Raw genomic sequence first — 15,593 nt, 5'->3', positions numbered from 1 at the left:
TGGATAATTAGTTACCATATAAAATATGCACTAGTAAAACAACACATTTCGAGGGTTTAAAGAAAAGGAAACAAAGGACTTTGATTAGTTGGTGCTGTAGCCTGTAGTTGTATATTTTTTTGTTCAAAATTTAGTTTGCATATATTTTGGCTGTGATTTTAAATTTTTTTTCAGTGATTTTTTTTTCAAGCTATCTTAAGGCATTAAATAAAAAATTTAGAAAAATTGATTAGAGTTAACATATTTTCCTTTCTAATTTTTGGACTTTAGATTTTTTTTTTTTAAACTAAAAGCATGATTGATTTATAAAAAAGGCTTTAGAAAGAAAAAATGGCTGTCTACAATTTATAGCTCTTTCTAATCAACCTCAAAAGCATGAAAAATATACCACAAAGGAATAAATACCAAAAAAGGAATGAAAATGAAACAAAAGTATTTTGGACAACACTAATGAAATTAATTTAGGAAAAAGTAAACAAAATGCCATTGGGAGGAGTCGAGGATGCGCATGTTAACGTACAAGTCGTACGTTAAACCCTGTCTTCGCCCTTCTCTAGCAAAAAAAAAAATTTATCAACCTAGATAAAAATAGACAGAATAAACAAGAAAAAACCGCCATAGCAACGATGAAGCAGAGCTCATCGGAGGCGGTGTCTTCGTCGTCATCAACCATCGACCTATCCCACCCCTCCGTCCCTTCTTCATCATCGAAGCCTCTCTGCTCGTCCTCGATCTCCCCGGCCGAAGACCACCACCTCGGATCATCTCGAGACGGAAGCGGAGGCGCTCAAGAGATCGTAGCCGTCGATCGCCGAGGAGAGTACACAGCCGTGTGCCGATGGACGGTCGAAAACTTCACGCGCGTCAAAGCCAAGGCACTGTGGAGCAAGTACTTCGATGTGGGAGGCTACGATTGCCGCCTCCTCGTTTACCCTAGAGGCGACTCCCAGGCTCTCCCTGGCTACATCAGCATCTATCTTCAGATAATGGACCCTCGCGGCGCGTCGTCGTCGCGCTGGGACTGTTTCGCTAGCTACCGTCTCTCGATCGTCAACCAAGTGGAGGAGTCCCTCACTATACATAAGGACTCTTGGCATAGGTTCTCTAGCAAGAAGAAATCGCACGGATGGTGCGATTTCACGCTTAATGGGAGTGTGTTGGATCGGAATAAGGGGTTTTTGTTTAATGATGATTCGTTGCTTATAACTGCTGATATCTTGATTCTCAATGAGTCAGTTAGCTCTAACAGCTATTCGGGATCACTGTACAAGGAGAATTCGTTAGCTGGAGGACCAATGCCGGATGTTTTGAGTGGGAAGTTCACTTGGAGAGTAAATAACTTTACCTTGTTTAAGGAAATGATAAAGACGCAGAAGATAATGAGCCCTGTGTTCCCAGCTGGGGAGTGTAATTTAAGGATTAGTGTGTACCAGAGCGTGGTTAACTCGCAGGAGTATGTATCGATGTGTTTGGAGAGTAAGGAGACGGAGAAGACTATGGTATCGGATAGGAGCTGTTGGTGTTTGTTTAGGATGTCGGCTTTGAATCAGAAGCCTGGGTGCGCTCACATGCATAGAGATTCGTATGGGAGGTTTGCTGCTGATAATAAGAGCGGTGATAACACGAGCTTGGGGTGGAATGATTACATGAAGATGTCTGACTTTGTGAATCCTGAATCAGGCTTTTTAGTTAATGACACTGCTGTCTTTAGCACCGCGTTTCATGTTATTAAAGAGTTCAGTAGCTTTGCTAAGAATGGAGGGTTGGTTGCGGGGAGAAACGGGAGTGGAGCTAGGAAATCAGATGCGCACATGGGTAAATTCACTTGGAGGATTGAAAATTTCACGAGGTTGAAGGATCTTCTCAAGAAGCGGAAGGTAACAGGTCTTTGCATCAAAAGTAAAAGGTTTCAAATTGGGAACAGGGACTGTCGACTTATTGTTTATCCCCGAGGTATGTAAGTGGACTAGATTCACACCATATGATGTGTTGCACCGTTTAAAAATTATATATCTCCTTCCTATTTGAGCTCTCTGGTTGCTGCATTTGTAGAGTTAACTGATTGTCTTACTCTTAATGGCCTCCTCAGGGCAGTCCCAGCCACCATGCCATCTTTCAGTATTTCTTGAAGTGACAGATTCACGAAGTTCTAGTGATTGGAGCTGTTTTGTTAGCCACAGACTGTCAGTTGTGAACCAGAGACTGGAGGAGAAGTCGGTGACAAAGGAATCTCAGAATCGCTACTCGAAAGCTGCAAAGGATTGGGGTTGGCGTGAGTTTGTGACACTTACGAGTTTGTTTGATCAGGACTCTGGATTTCTCGTTCAAGACACTGTTGTGTTCTCCGCAGAGGTTCTGATCTTGAAAGAGACATCTGTAACAAAAGACTATGTGGAGGCAGAATCAGCTTCACAGATTGATAACAGCGTAAAAAGAAGTTCATTTACGTGGAAAGTGGAGAATTTTCTGGCCTTTAAGGAAATAATGGAAACAAGAAAGATCTTTAGCAAGTTCTTTCAGGCTGGTGGTTGTGAACTCCGGATTGGTGAGTGGTTTTGATTTTATTACTCATCTCCTATCTTCAATTATTGATGTTTATCAACTCCAGTTGCTTCATGTGTGCAGGTGTCTACGAGTCGTTTGACACCATATGCATATATTTAGAGAGTGATCAATCTACGGGTACAGATGTGGACAATAACTTCTGGGTCAAGTACAGGATGGGTATTTTAAACCAAAAGAATCCTGCGAAAAGTGTGTGGAAGGAGTCATCTATATGCACCAAGACATGGAATAGCTCCGTCCTACAGTTTATGAAGGTGTCTGACATGCTTGAGGCTGATGCTGGGTTTCTCGCGCGTGACACTGTTGTTTTTGTATGTGAAATATTGGATTGTTGTCCTTGGTTCGAGTTTTCAGATTTGGAGGTTAGTTCTTTCATGTAGATATATCTTCCGCATCATGGAGTTATTCCCTTCTTCCATGCACAGTTGGAGATCTGTTCGTGTTACTACATCATGGACTTTATGTTTTGTCCATTCTTTTGCCAGGTCTTGGCGTCAGATGATGACCAAGATGCCTTAACCACTGATCCTGATGACATTATTGATTCTGAAGAAAGTGAGGGCATAAGCGGAGATGAGGAAGACACATTCCGAGATTTTCTTTCCCAAGCTGGATTCCATCTCACGTTTGGGGAAAATCCTTCTCAACCACAGGTGACACTTCGAGAGAAGCTTATAATGGATGCAGGTGCAATTGCTGGGTTTCTTACTGGCTTACGTGTTTATCTTGACGATCCTACTAAAGTAAAGCGTTTACTTCTTCCCACCAAAATGTCTTGTGATGATAGAAGCAAGCTAACGAAGAGTGATGAATCTTCACCCAGCCTGATGAATTTGCTGATGGGTGTTAAAGTTCTACAGCAAGCAATTCTCGATTTACTTCTAGATATAATGGTTGAGTGTTGCCAACCTTCGGAGGAAGGGTCTTATTCTGAGCCTTCTTTGCTGGATGCAAAGACAGATGGCTGCGTGGCTTCAACTTCATTGGAGGCAACTAGGGAAAATGGAGTAGCAGAAGCTTCACAACATCTTGTTGACGAGAGATTTCAATCTGATGCAGATGCTACTACCCTCAGTACCTCAGCTGTACAAAGCTCTGAGATGAATGGGATCGATATGCTTGAGAAAGCCCTTGCAATAGAGCCTGTTTCTCCCCCTGAAACATATGCGGAGCAGTCTTCTGATACTTCAGTTCAATCAAAGGTGGGTTCTCTTACTACTGAAACCTATTTTGCAGACTTTTTGCAACTTTGTTTTTTCTGACCATCTGTAAAAATTTTGGTCTTCAGACAAAGTGGCCAGAACAATCTGAGGAGCTATTAGGACTGATTGTTAACTCACTGAAAACTCTTGATTCGGCTGTTCCACAAGGTTGTCAAGAGCCTAGACGACGACCACATTCTGCTCAAAAGATTGCTCTTGTTTTAGACAGAGCGCCTAAACATTTGCAACCAGATTTAGTTAGTCTGGTTCCTAAATTGGTTGAGCATTCGGAACACCCACTAGCTGCTTATGCACTTATTGAACGGCTTCAAAAGCCCGAAGCTGAACCAGCATTGCGTGAACCAGTAAGTCGTCTCTTAGCCTTTTCGCCCACTGTTGAAGACTTTTCTTTTGAGTTCGAGGCATAGAATCTCTAAAAAAAAGTGTCAGTTCATTTAGTGAGCTAGAAGCTTATACATCTCCATTATCTGAAGTTTTTCTGTGGCACAGGTATACAATGCTCTTAGCCAGTTAGATTGTGACACTGAAGTATGGGAGCAAATTCTATTTCGGTCAGTTGAGCTTCTGAATGACTCGGATGAGGAAAGTCTTGTGGCGGCCATTCATTTCATATTTAAAACTGCCTCACAGTGCCAACACCTACCTGGAGCCGTAAGCATTCTGTGTCTAATTATTCTCTTTTGCTGGGATTAAATATTTTCCTGGTCTTGGCTAACCTAAAATTTTCATTATACAGGTAAGGTCAGTCCGAGAGCGGCTTAAAAGTCTGGGTGCTGATGTATCTGTTTGCGTCCTTGAATATCTGAGCAAAACTGTACACAGTTGGCCTGAGATTGCCGAAATGATACTTAGGGACTTCAACTGTGACGACAGTCTAGATGGCAATTTTGGGACATTACCTTTTGGCCCTTTTCTGATTGGTGAAAACGATTCCATCTCCGAAATGGAAGATCTGATGGATAAGCATGAATTCTATGCAAACAGACAGTTTTTTGATGTCTACATATTGCTGGAAATGTTGTCCATATCGTCCCTAGCTGTGGAGGCATCTCAAACGTTCGAAAGAGCTGTTACTCGTGGAGCCATTGTTGTTCAGTGCGTTGCCATGGTCCTTGAAAAACGACGTGCACAAGGGGCAAACCTGAGTGTTACGAATGGGGATCCTGTATTGGAGGGAGAAGTCAGTGAGCAAGAAGCCGCTGGAGAGATTGAGTTCAGGGCACTCCTTAGTCTTGCGGAGACATTAGCTCATTCCAAAGATCCTCAAGTGAGGGGATTTGTGAAAAGGCTATACGCAGTATTATTCAAATGGTTTCCTGATCAGCCATTTAGGGTTCAAATACTGAGGAGACTTGTAGATAGATTTACCAGCCCTGCGAGTAGCGACGGAGAGTTAGACTTAGAGCTGCGGATTCTTGATATTCTGATTTTTCAGGAGCGAGAGGTTGCGAGACCTATTTTAGCCATGTTGAAAAAGGTAGTAGAACACGCTAACATTGACAGGGCCGCTCTGTGGCACCAACTGCGTACAAACAAGGAAGAGCTTGTTAGATTGAAGGAAGAAAAGAAGACAGAGATTCAAACTCTGACAAAGGAGAAATCTGGCATCACGAAAAAATTGAGTGAATCTGAGGCTGCAAAGACCCGTCTTAAGGTACGTGACTACATTTTTTCTGCTGCAAGAGTGTGACTATGCTAGAGTTTTTGGGCGTTCTGTGGTCATACGAGTTATTAATACAGTGTATCAAATTGCAGTGTGAAATGAAAGCTGAGACGGACCGGTTTGGTCGGGAAAAGAAGGAACTGGTAGAACAGTTTCGGGATGTGGAGAGTCAGCTGGAGTGGGTTCGGTCAGAACGTCAAGATGAGATAGATAAACTCTCGTCTGAGAAGAAAACTCTTCTGGATCGCCTTCACGAGGCAGAGACACAACTTTCTTTGCTAAAGACACGAAAGCGTGATGAACTTAAGGTATGGAGCTTATGCACACGCAGAAAATGAATAATGATATATTACAGCCATCTTTGTTTATATCATTTACTCTATTGTAATTTGTCCAAGACTCCTCCAAGGTGTATTGTTCACTTAATAAGACGCCGTTTTCTTTGTGAATAATACAGAAGACAGGGAAAGAGAAAACTGCTCTAACGGAGAAGCTAAAGGTAACAGAGGCAGCCCGGAAAAGATTTGAAGAAGAGCTGAAACGGTATGCAACAGAGAATGCAACTCGGGAAGAAGTCCGCAAGTCACTTGAGGATGAAATTAGGCGACTGACACAAACACTAGGGCAAACAAAAGGAGAGAAACGAGAGAAAGAAAATCAGATTGCTCGCTGTGAAGCTTACATTGATGGAATGGAATCCAAACTCCAAGCTTGCCAGGTTTGATAGAAGATGAGACATCAGATTTATACTTTCTTAATCTGTTTAGTGCTCATTAAACTCTTCTTTTCCAATTTATTTCGACAGCAATACATCAACACACTAGAATCCTCACTTAGAGAAGAGATTTCAAGACATACGCCTCTATACGGTGCCAATTTAGACTCTCTATCGATGAAGGAACTGGACACAATAGCTCGGATCCATGAGGAAGGGTTGAGACAGATCCATGCCCATCAACAACGAAAAGGAAATGGTTTATCACATGGTCTTTCTCACGGCCACACACTTTACCCGAGTACACCACCTCAGCTACTTCCTAATGGCTCAGGGGTTCACACAAACGGACATGTCAACGGTTCTGTCAGGCCTTGGTTTAGCCACCACACCTAAAAGAATACATCATTTTTCATAGGAAGACTACAACAAGAGAATGGCCTCTCCATTTTGTTTTTGAGAGGTAAATCAATCAATCAATCAACACCATCAGTGTTTAATTTTCCATATATATTTAATTTTGTCTGAGATATTCGGTGGGGCTTTTTCGGCTGCTACAACCATTGGGTGAAGCAAAGTAGAAGATGAATAAAAAAAATATAGAGGGATATACAGATGCGCAAATATGTTTGTGAAAGAAAGATGTTGTAAAAGTACGCCAATGGTACTAACAGTTGCAAGAGTCTCTTATGCTTCTTCTGTTTGTCTGTTCTCTCATATCTAGGGTCGTGGATCTAACGGTTAGATTCTAACCCCCCAAGTTGGTATAAGATGTAACTTTGGAAAACAAGATTGGGTTAGATAATTTCTTGTCCTTAGGATGGGGCACAAATACTTTGCTCATCATTCATCTGATGAACTGCCTAAAACATCTAACTTAATGCTTCATCATGATACAAGCCAATAAACATGTTGCATTTTTGTTCAATATACCAACAATGAGATGAAGGGTACCCCCTTTCAGTTAGATGATTTGTACTCTTAATATGAAGAAATTAGGACTCTAAACAAGATATTTAATGAAAGGTGGGAACAGTCATTTGGAGACAAGTCTCTGAGACATCGTCGTGATACTACCATCAAGGCATCAAGACCATCTTTTAGCATGTGGAAGTAAAACGGTTTAATAGAAATATAATTAAAAAAAAAAATCTTACACTTTTTAGTTAACTATATAAATTATGATCTGATATTTAAAAGTTTTCTAAATTTAGAGCTTAAACATGTATAAATGTCAGTAACTTCAAAACTATTACTATTTTTAAAAATATACTGTTAATATTTTTTGAATAAAAAATAATAATTTGAGTTGAAACTGCACTACCAATAATAATAACAATTCGATCTTGTATTCTTCCCAGAGAAGTATAAAGAGTTTTGCAAGCACATGTAAAAATCATGAGCTCGAGTGATTGTAGCATAGTAATCTCGTAGAGTTTGGTATGTACACACATTATTTATGGATTCAATTCTCTTTAGGAACTAAATTATCATTGTTAGTTTTGGCTTCAAATGATTTACATGGTGAATCATAACAGATGATCGGTTTACCCCCTTGCATTAGTCGGAAGTTATTCCAAACTCGAATCAGCCGATAGGGTTTATCAGAAAAAAAAATCACGAGCTGAAACCGAATAAGTATTTATGTGATGTACCTAAGTCGCTGTGTAATGCTAAAGCGGTACAACCAGAGACGAACCTATTAAGTTCAATGCAATTTTCAGAAGTTCAACAAAGTGACAATAAGTTCAAGAGTTTAAGGTTCTAGAGTTTCATATAAATATAACTGTTATGAGAATGTGTTTTGTAACCTTGCTGCTCATAGAAGCAGCCTCCATTAAAGACTTTATGAAATCAAACGTTTGTTTTAGTTCTTGAACACAAACACAAAGCTTCTCCCTTTATTGTTCTTTGCATTTCAATAAAGCTCTATGAGCTATCTTCACTACAATAAAACTTAGTAAAGCTATAATCTTTCTAGGTTTCTCAAATGTTATCAGAACCCACTAAAAGCATTGTGGGTTCAGTTGACACCCCTAAAATGACCAACTTAAATAATGTGTTGATTTTGTTAAGGAATTCCTAGCAAAAATGGTTGATCTCTTTTCATTGACACCCAAAACTTGAGTAATTTTAATGAAAATATAATCTTAAAATTCAAAATTTTGAGTTAATCAGATTAAATGTGAGAGGATATACAAGATAAATGATTTTTGTGTATAAAAAGTGAGATGAAAAATGTAGATGTAGATTTCTAGTAAATTTAGAGCATGGTTTTTGGTTATGGTTAGTGATATTGACGAAAATGATAATTTCATACATAAGTAACGAAAATAAGGATGTCTGGGTAAAAACAATCTATTTTGAAAAATAAATAAATAAAGTAATGATGTTTCATTAATTTTTTTTTTGAAAAAAGACTTTCAAATTTAAATTAAAACAAACGTTTACAAGATATCTTATAGTGGAAAAAAATTTATATGAAACATAATTCATGATATGAACAAGCTCATACCTAAGAAAACACCTAGGCCGGAACTAGTAAAGCCAAAAAAGAAATGTAAAAGAAATAGCTAACGAAAGATATTCATTAATTATTTGAACTTTTACATTGTATATGATAAAAAAAATTCAAAAACAAATAGTTAATTTTATGTTTGACCATAAATTTTAGATCATTTTTGAAAGAAACTCAACAAAATAAGAGTAATAGATAGAGTATTGATTATAGGAATACCTTAATAATTTATTTTAAAAGATTAATTATTTTTAAAGTCTCAGTTATTTGAAAAGAAAATAATCAGTTTTTATAAAATTCATTTATATTTATAATTTGTATATTTGTCTTAAAATCGTAATATATAAAAAAAATTGTTAAGTTAATATTGAATTCATTAGGTATATATAATTGATCTTGTTATAGTATTAGTCAAAACTACCAGATAATACTATAAAGACATTTAGATTATATAGTCTTTGTCATTTGTAAAAACATAACTGAGAATAAAAGTTATGAAATAAAACGGTTGTTTTATTTAAAGCGGTGTAACTGCCATAAGCCAATGCGTATATAGTTGGATCTCATTTAAATATGTGGAAAATAGTCAATATATGGTCAACATCATTATTTAAGGGATTAGTTTGGACTTTTGAATAGGTTCCAAACAGCTCCTGATTAAAAAAAGAAGGAAAGTGATGGAAAACGGTAGTTATTCTCAAACTATTTACCCAAAAAATAATAAAATAATTCGACGTCCTGAATGTTTTAGCAACGTTCACATTACCAACGTGCACATTTACCAGAATGACGCGGCGATCAGGTAGCTTTTTCCGTCCTACAATATTGAATACGCAGTTTATATGTTGTGATTGTGAAGCGAAACGGTCTTATGTGAAACAAACGTGATTAGTGTAGTTTTTGGCTTTTTGGGCACCTAATTAGGCTATATAGCTAATGCCAGACTGAGTAAGCAATTTGAGATCACGTAAATATTGTAACTTTAGTATTGTAAACGCATCTGAAAGTCACAAAATCATGTAAATATTGTTAGGATTCAGAAGCTTAAAAGTCGTCACTTGTCTCAGCATGAACTCACAACAAACTAAGAGAGACGTTGCTTGAAGTCCAAAAAACAGAACGAATACTGCAAAAAACAGAATTGTAGAAAACAGAGTCTCGAGAGTTTGAAGAAGAGATTAGAGAGAGAAGGAGAAGATGGGAACACACACAAGATTTAAGGAGTTCACGCCCATTAACGAGGGTCGCTACATCTCCCCAGACTACAGCTTGGAATCCACTAGAAGGTATACATATTACAAGAGCTAAATGTGTTTCAATCTTGTTTACACTTATGAATTCACTCTTTTGTATATCTCTCTATGTATCTCTACCATCTAATTAGCCTTAGTGTGGCTACTCCAATTCTCTCTCACCTCCATAATGCAGCTTATATAGAGGAGACATCCTCTAACCTAGCTTACAAGGAGACAAACAACAAAAGCTCCTCTTGTGGTCCCAAAAGCAGCATCTAAAGCGCATTTTCAATGGTTCATATTCACCAAGTATCTTAACAATAAAAGAAAAAAATATTAAGAGAGAGTCAAAAGTATTTTGCAGAAGAAGGTTTTAGATAGCCTTCCTAATCTTTAACGCTAGCTGTTTGTTTTCTAGTGGTCCAAGCTAAAACTTAATTCATTAATACAATTCTAATTAAATATTAATATTTTTGAATTAAGAAACTAAAGCGAGGTTCTAACCGTAGTCAATTTCTCTTTAACTATAGTTCTTCTTTGCTTAACCCATTTGAAGACTTGTAAACTTGCACATCAAGTTCTCAATTCCACAAATATGTTTGGTCAAAAATCAAATGCTAAAAAAAGGTACGTACGTCTCCAATCTCCATGCATCGCCTATATAAACCCTACTCGGTCCATTTGTTTTCAGATCTTCATACCACTCTCGATCTTTCTCCAACTCTTTACAAAAAAAATGGATTATTCATACAACGTTCCCTCTGATGATCAAAACCCTGTTGCACTACGACCTCCTTCTTCTTCTTCTTCGTATTTGACAAGAGATCAAGAGCATCAGATCATGGTCTCTGCACTGCGACAAGTGATATCTAACGTCGGGAGTGACACGTCATCACCAAACGGGATCACCAGCGGAGCTGATCTTCCCCTTCCGGATGCTGGTCCCTGTCCTCTCTGCGGCATCACTGGCTGCTACGGCTGCGCTTTCCAACAGAGGGATGAAGAGATAAAAAAGGAGAAGAAACACAAAGGAGTAAGGAAAAAGCCATCGGGTAAATGGTCGGCGGAGATATGGGATCCAAGTTCGAAAGTAAGGAGATCGCTTGGAGTGTTTCCAACGGCGGAGATGGCGGCGCGTGCATACGACGAGGCTGCGGCTGAGTTTATCGAGAGAATATCAGCGAGACGTGGCCAAATGAACGGACATGGAATTAAGCGAAGGCGGAGATGAATGAGAAAGCGAGAAGAAATGTTTTGGTCGGTGTGAGAGATGGAAATGCTATATTACAAAAGAAAACATGATTGGGTTTAGATATTTTGTAGTAACAGTTGCAAGAGTGTCTTATGCTTCTTCTATTTGTCTGATTCTCTCATATTTCGGGTCCTGGATCCATTCCCCCAAGTTGGATATAAGATGTAGCTTTGAAAAACAAGATTGGGTTAGATATTTTTCTTGTCCTTGTGGGGCACAAATACTTTGCTCATCATTAATCTGATGACCTGCCTAAAACATCTATCTTAATGCTTCATCATGATACAAGCTAATAAACATGTTACATTTCCTGTTCAATACACAAAAAAAAAAAATGAGATAGAAGGGTACGGTTTTCAGTTAGAAGATTGGTACTCTTCATATAATTGATATTCAGTGAAAGCTAGGAAAAAACATTTGAAGACAAGTCTGGGAGGACATCTTCGTGATACTACCATTGTTTTTAGCTTGAACAGCCTAATCTCATATTATTCCGTGTTGGAGAAGTATATGAAGTTTTCAAGGCATATTTAGAACTCATGAGACTAAACGAGTAACAAGTACCGGTAGCTATCACTAATGGTGTTGTCTCCCAAGGACTTAACTTGCATCCATTTCCCCAGTTGATCCATTTTGTAAGCTTCTGAAAACAACCATTTCGGGATCAAAGTTTCTTTATGAAAATTTGCATTTCTTATTCAAAACATATTTGTGTATCACATAAGAATACTTGGGTTGATGCACTGTACCAAATTCTCTTTTCCATAGGTTTTCTTCAAAGAGACAATCTACAATGTAAAACACTCCACAACATTCCACTAAGCTCAAGTGAATAGTGAATGTCTATACCTAAAGATGCCAAGAGGAACATATCCACCAAACTATCCTATTAGACTCGAAGTGGTAAGGTATCCTTTGTGAGATATAATGTGATGGGGATCATAAGGAGGAGGTTTACATGAAACTTCCACAGAAATTTCAACATAAGAGTTCATATAAAGTATGTCGACTTCTTAAGTGTTTATATAGATTATGCCAAGCTCCTTGGTGATGATGGTTTGAGAATCAATTAATATGAACTGTTTTGAATGTTTTCTTACTTTACCTCAAAGTTCCAAGAAGTAACATGTAGAATGTCATCATTTAGTAGGACTGTGACTGAAGTAAAAAGCATAAGAATTCTAAGTCATATGTTTTGACTTTCTGAATTATGATTTTGTTCTGATTCGTATTTATAAGAGTCCATGATACATTAAATCTCCGTGGAACAGATCTACAAGTTATTTTGTAACACGATTGGTCACACATCAGCGTTCTCAAATATCAAAGTTTTGCTCAGCAGTGGGCAGAAGGCTGCGTTTCTCGACGTTTGAAACAAGGGTGGATTCGTTTGTTGTGGAATGGTTGATAACTATGTTAGAAAAATTGGTAATCCAAATTCCACAAAAATATTAGAAAGAATAAAGGCTAATGAATATATATATATATATATATCTAAAAGTCTAAGATCATGATTAATGGGAGTTTTTAGGTGAGATTCTTAGCGAAATATAAGAAACTGTTTCTTAACTTTTAACTGAAAAAATTAAGAACCAGCTCTTAGATATTTAAGTACCAGTTTTTAGTTTTTCTAGTTAAAAATTAAGAGACGGTTTTTTTTTTTTTACAAAAGTTTTATCTTATTAATGATCAAAATAGTCAACAGATATAGCATCTCTTATTACATTTGGGATACAAGGATGATATATGTATTCGTCATTGTCTTGTAGTTGTTGTTTGGCCAGTAAGTCAGCACATGAATTTGATTCTCGGTTTGTCCAAGTGTGTTGCAAGCTTTCGAACTTCTGTTCCCATTTCCATAGAGACGGTTTCTTATATTCCGCTTAGAGCCCTCTAAGAACCTCTCACTAATCATGCTCTAAGTCACCTAATCGTACTAGTTAGATGGATTAGTTATGTATCTGAATACAAGACCTTGTGGGATTAATTTTTGGACTTAAAAAACCTTTGAGATCCCATGGTTATAAAAAACAAGTTTAGTATAAAATTTGGACAACAAAATAAAAAGAACAACCAAATAAATAATGATTTGTATATAATATAAACCAGGATTTTAAACTAAAATAAATACTAAAGAAATATAAAGAAGACAAACCTCCGCGGGCCCATCCTAAATAGATTAAAAACATAAAAGTGGAGAATCTGAGTTAAATAGTTTGAAACAATAATGATTTTACGCGCTGTGTGTTTAACACATGTATTCACTAATCACAACGTGCACCTTTACGAGAATGACGCGGCGGACCACGTAGTTTTTCCGTCTTATAGTATGAATACGAGGTTTCTGTTGTAAGGCGAAACGGTCTAAATGTGGAACAATCATGATTAGTTAGTGTAATTGTTGGCTTTTAGGGCACATAAATAGTGTATAGTAAAAGCCGGATTGAAGAAGCAATTATGAGATCATGGTAACTTCAAGTCACGAAAGTCATGTAAATATGTTTGGCATATGCATCTCCTATATATAAACGCAACCCTGTCTCGATCTTTCTCCAACTCTTTACAAAAATGGATAATTCATACAACGTTCCCTCTGATGATCAAAACCCTGTTGCACTAGGACCTCCTGCTTCTTCTTCTTTTTCGTATTTGACAAGAGATCAAGAGCATCAGATCATGGTCTCTGCCCTGCGACAAGTGATATCTAGCGTTGGGAGTGACACGTCATCACCAAACGGGATCACCAGCGGAGCTGATCTTCCCCTTCCGGATGCTGGTCCCTGTCCTCTCTGCGGCATCACTGGTTGCTGCGGCTGCGCTTTCCAACAGAGGGACGAAGAGACAAAAAAGGACAAGAAATACAAAGGAGTAAGGCAAAAGCCATCAGGTAAATGGTCGGCGGAGATATGGGATCCAAGTTTGAAAGTAAGGAGATGGCTTGGAATGTTTCCAACGGCGGAGATGGCGGCGCGTGCATATGACGAGGCTGCGGCTGAGTTTATCGGGAGAATATCAGCGAGACGTGGCCAAATGAACGGACATGTAATTAAGCGTTGGCGGAGATGACTGAGAAAGGAGTGCATTACACCATTAGACATTTTCTTGTGTTTCCTTACACTAAAAGACACAAGTTGATGGAAGAGCACTTTTCCACAAGCCGAGGTGTATTCTGGACCAAAATATCCTTCTTCTTTGTTGATGGGTATTTTGTGTTCTGGTTGAAATAATGTTTAGTTAGTAGACAATTTAGTTTATACGAGTTATTATAGAAAAGTGAGTTTTTTTATTTTACTCTATTTTCAACATCTTTTATTCTTCTTTATTTCATATATCTAATATATAAATACATATATATGTATGTATATAAAATAAAATATATGTGTGTTTCTTTTTATTTTGAAATCCATATTAATATATTTTGATAATTTATTTATTTTTAGTTTATGACCACATCAAAATGAATAACATAATATATGAATTGTGGATATGTATTTTATTAGCACTTGTGGATAAGCTTTAACAAACAAACTGTGGACAGAGCAATGTGGATGGCTAAACATATTTGATTATATGCAATCAAACTTGTGTATACAACTTTCTTACAATCATGTATTTTTCTGCTTGTTTTTATTTAAACCAACTTTCTTACAATCAATTTTCTTCGTTTTTATCTTAAAAGTGGTTTTGTGGATGAAGATTCGACATACTATGGATAAGATCTTGTGGACGAGGTCTTGTGGACACAACAAAAGGATATCAATTAGAATCATGTCCACGAAGACAATAGACATGTAAAATTGAAAAGCCGATGAAGTTAGTGTCCACCAAAACTTAGTAACACAAAAAGATTAAAACTTTGGCAAAGATTAAAGCTTACTTCCCGATGAAATCACATGCTTCACGATTTCATGAAAGATCAAGAACTCGTCGCTTAATCCGCTGCCGCCGTCAAAGAAACTCTTGTTGGTGGATATTTAAGAGAGAGTGGAGTTGACACGGAAAATCGATCGAGAGAGGAGACAGAAGATATTTTAGCGTAGGATTAAGGTTAGTGATAAGGGTTCTTGTTCTTCATCAGGTAGAATAGAAACAAGAGATAATGGAATTAGGGTTAGTGATTTGGGAACACAATTGGGAAAGTGGGCTTTTTCAATTTAATTTTTAAAATTTAAAACATTAATTAAAGGAAAATTGCACTGTATGACGTCCAAAAAAATTATAATTAACTCAGTGACCAATTGCCCTATTATACCAATATACTTTATGTCTATTATGTAATAATACATTTTTACCCTTGTATACAACCGGTGTAACCTGCTGAAAGAAAATAAATATAAATTATTTTTTATTTATTCTAGAGAAGTAAACGTGTTTTTTCTTTTGACACAAATTGTAAATGATAATAATTGTGAAAGCTTAATG

At 37.4% G+C, this 15,593-nt stretch overlaps 3 protein-coding genes across 4 annotated transcripts; all 3 read left to right on the top strand.

The window, feature by feature from the left end:
* Nucleotides 1-525: 525 nt before the first annotated feature.
* On the top strand, nucleotides 526-6,865 carry LOC106446692. Of its 2 annotated transcripts, none has more exons than XM_013888468.3 (10): nucleotides 526-1,953; nucleotides 2,090-2,545; nucleotides 2,626-2,927; nucleotides 3,051-3,767; nucleotides 3,854-4,132; nucleotides 4,278-4,439; nucleotides 4,525-5,442; nucleotides 5,544-5,759; nucleotides 5,912-6,169; nucleotides 6,257-6,865. In XM_013888468.3, exons 1-10 carry the CDS (start codon nucleotides 627-629, stop codon nucleotides 6,560-6,562), a joined length of 4,941 nt encoding a protein of 1,646 aa, XP_013743922.2. In that variant the 5' UTR covers nucleotides 526-626; the 3' UTR covers nucleotides 6,563-6,865. The 2 variants fall into 2 exon arrangements, with proteins under 2 accessions (XP_013743922.2, XP_013743921.2); XM_013888467.3 differs by having other exon boundaries at nucleotides 532-1,953; nucleotides 5,909-6,169.
* A 3,649-nt stretch (nucleotides 6,866-10,514) lies between these two features.
* On the top strand, nucleotides 10,515-11,402 carry LOC106449940 (putative ethylene-responsive transcription factor ERF121). The gene has a single exon (XM_013891599.3). The coding sequence runs from the start codon at nucleotides 10,515-10,517 to the stop codon at nucleotides 11,148-11,150; it is 636 nt and encodes a 211-aa protein (XP_013747053.2). The 3' UTR covers nucleotides 11,151-11,402.
* A 2,035-nt stretch (nucleotides 11,403-13,437) lies between these two features.
* On the top strand, nucleotides 13,438-15,350 carry LOC106350439 (ethylene-responsive transcription factor ERF120-like). The gene has a single exon (XM_013790323.3). It carries the CDS (start codon nucleotides 13,740-13,742, stop codon nucleotides 14,235-14,237), a length of 498 nt encoding a protein of 165 aa, XP_013645777.3. The 5' UTR covers nucleotides 13,438-13,739; the 3' UTR covers nucleotides 14,238-15,350.
* Nucleotides 15,351-15,593: the final 243 nt, after the last annotated feature.

Source organism: Brassica napus, chromosome A4 (assembly GCF_020379485.1).
Source record: "Brassica napus cultivar Da-Ae chromosome A4, Da-Ae, whole genome shotgun sequence".
Taxonomy (NCBI): Eukaryota; Viridiplantae; Streptophyta; class Magnoliopsida; order Brassicales; family Brassicaceae; genus Brassica; species Brassica napus.
The sequence above is the reverse complement of the archived record's forward strand: the minus strand, read 5'-3'. Positions and strand labels throughout refer to the sequence as shown.

Coding starts and splice junctions, on each gene's coding strand:
- LOC106446692 (XM_013888467.3), top strand. CDS start 627: ATGAAGCAGAGCTCATCGGAGGCGGTGTCTTCGTCGTCATCAACCATC. Junction 1,954..2,089: donor ACTTATTGTTTATCCCCGAG/GTATGTAAGTGG, acceptor TGGCCTCCTCAG/GGCAGTCCCAGCCACCATGC. Junction 3,768..3,853: donor ATACTTCAGTTCAATCAAAG/GTGGGTTCTCTT, acceptor TTTGGTCTTCAG/ACAAAGTGGCCAGAACAATC.
- LOC106449940 (XM_013891599.3), top strand. CDS start 10,515: ATGTTTGGTCAAAAATCAAATGCTAAAAAAAGGTACGTACGTCTCCAA.
- LOC106350439 (XM_013790323.3), top strand. CDS start 13,740: ATGGATAATTCATACAACGTTCCCTCTGATGATCAAAACCCTGTTGCA.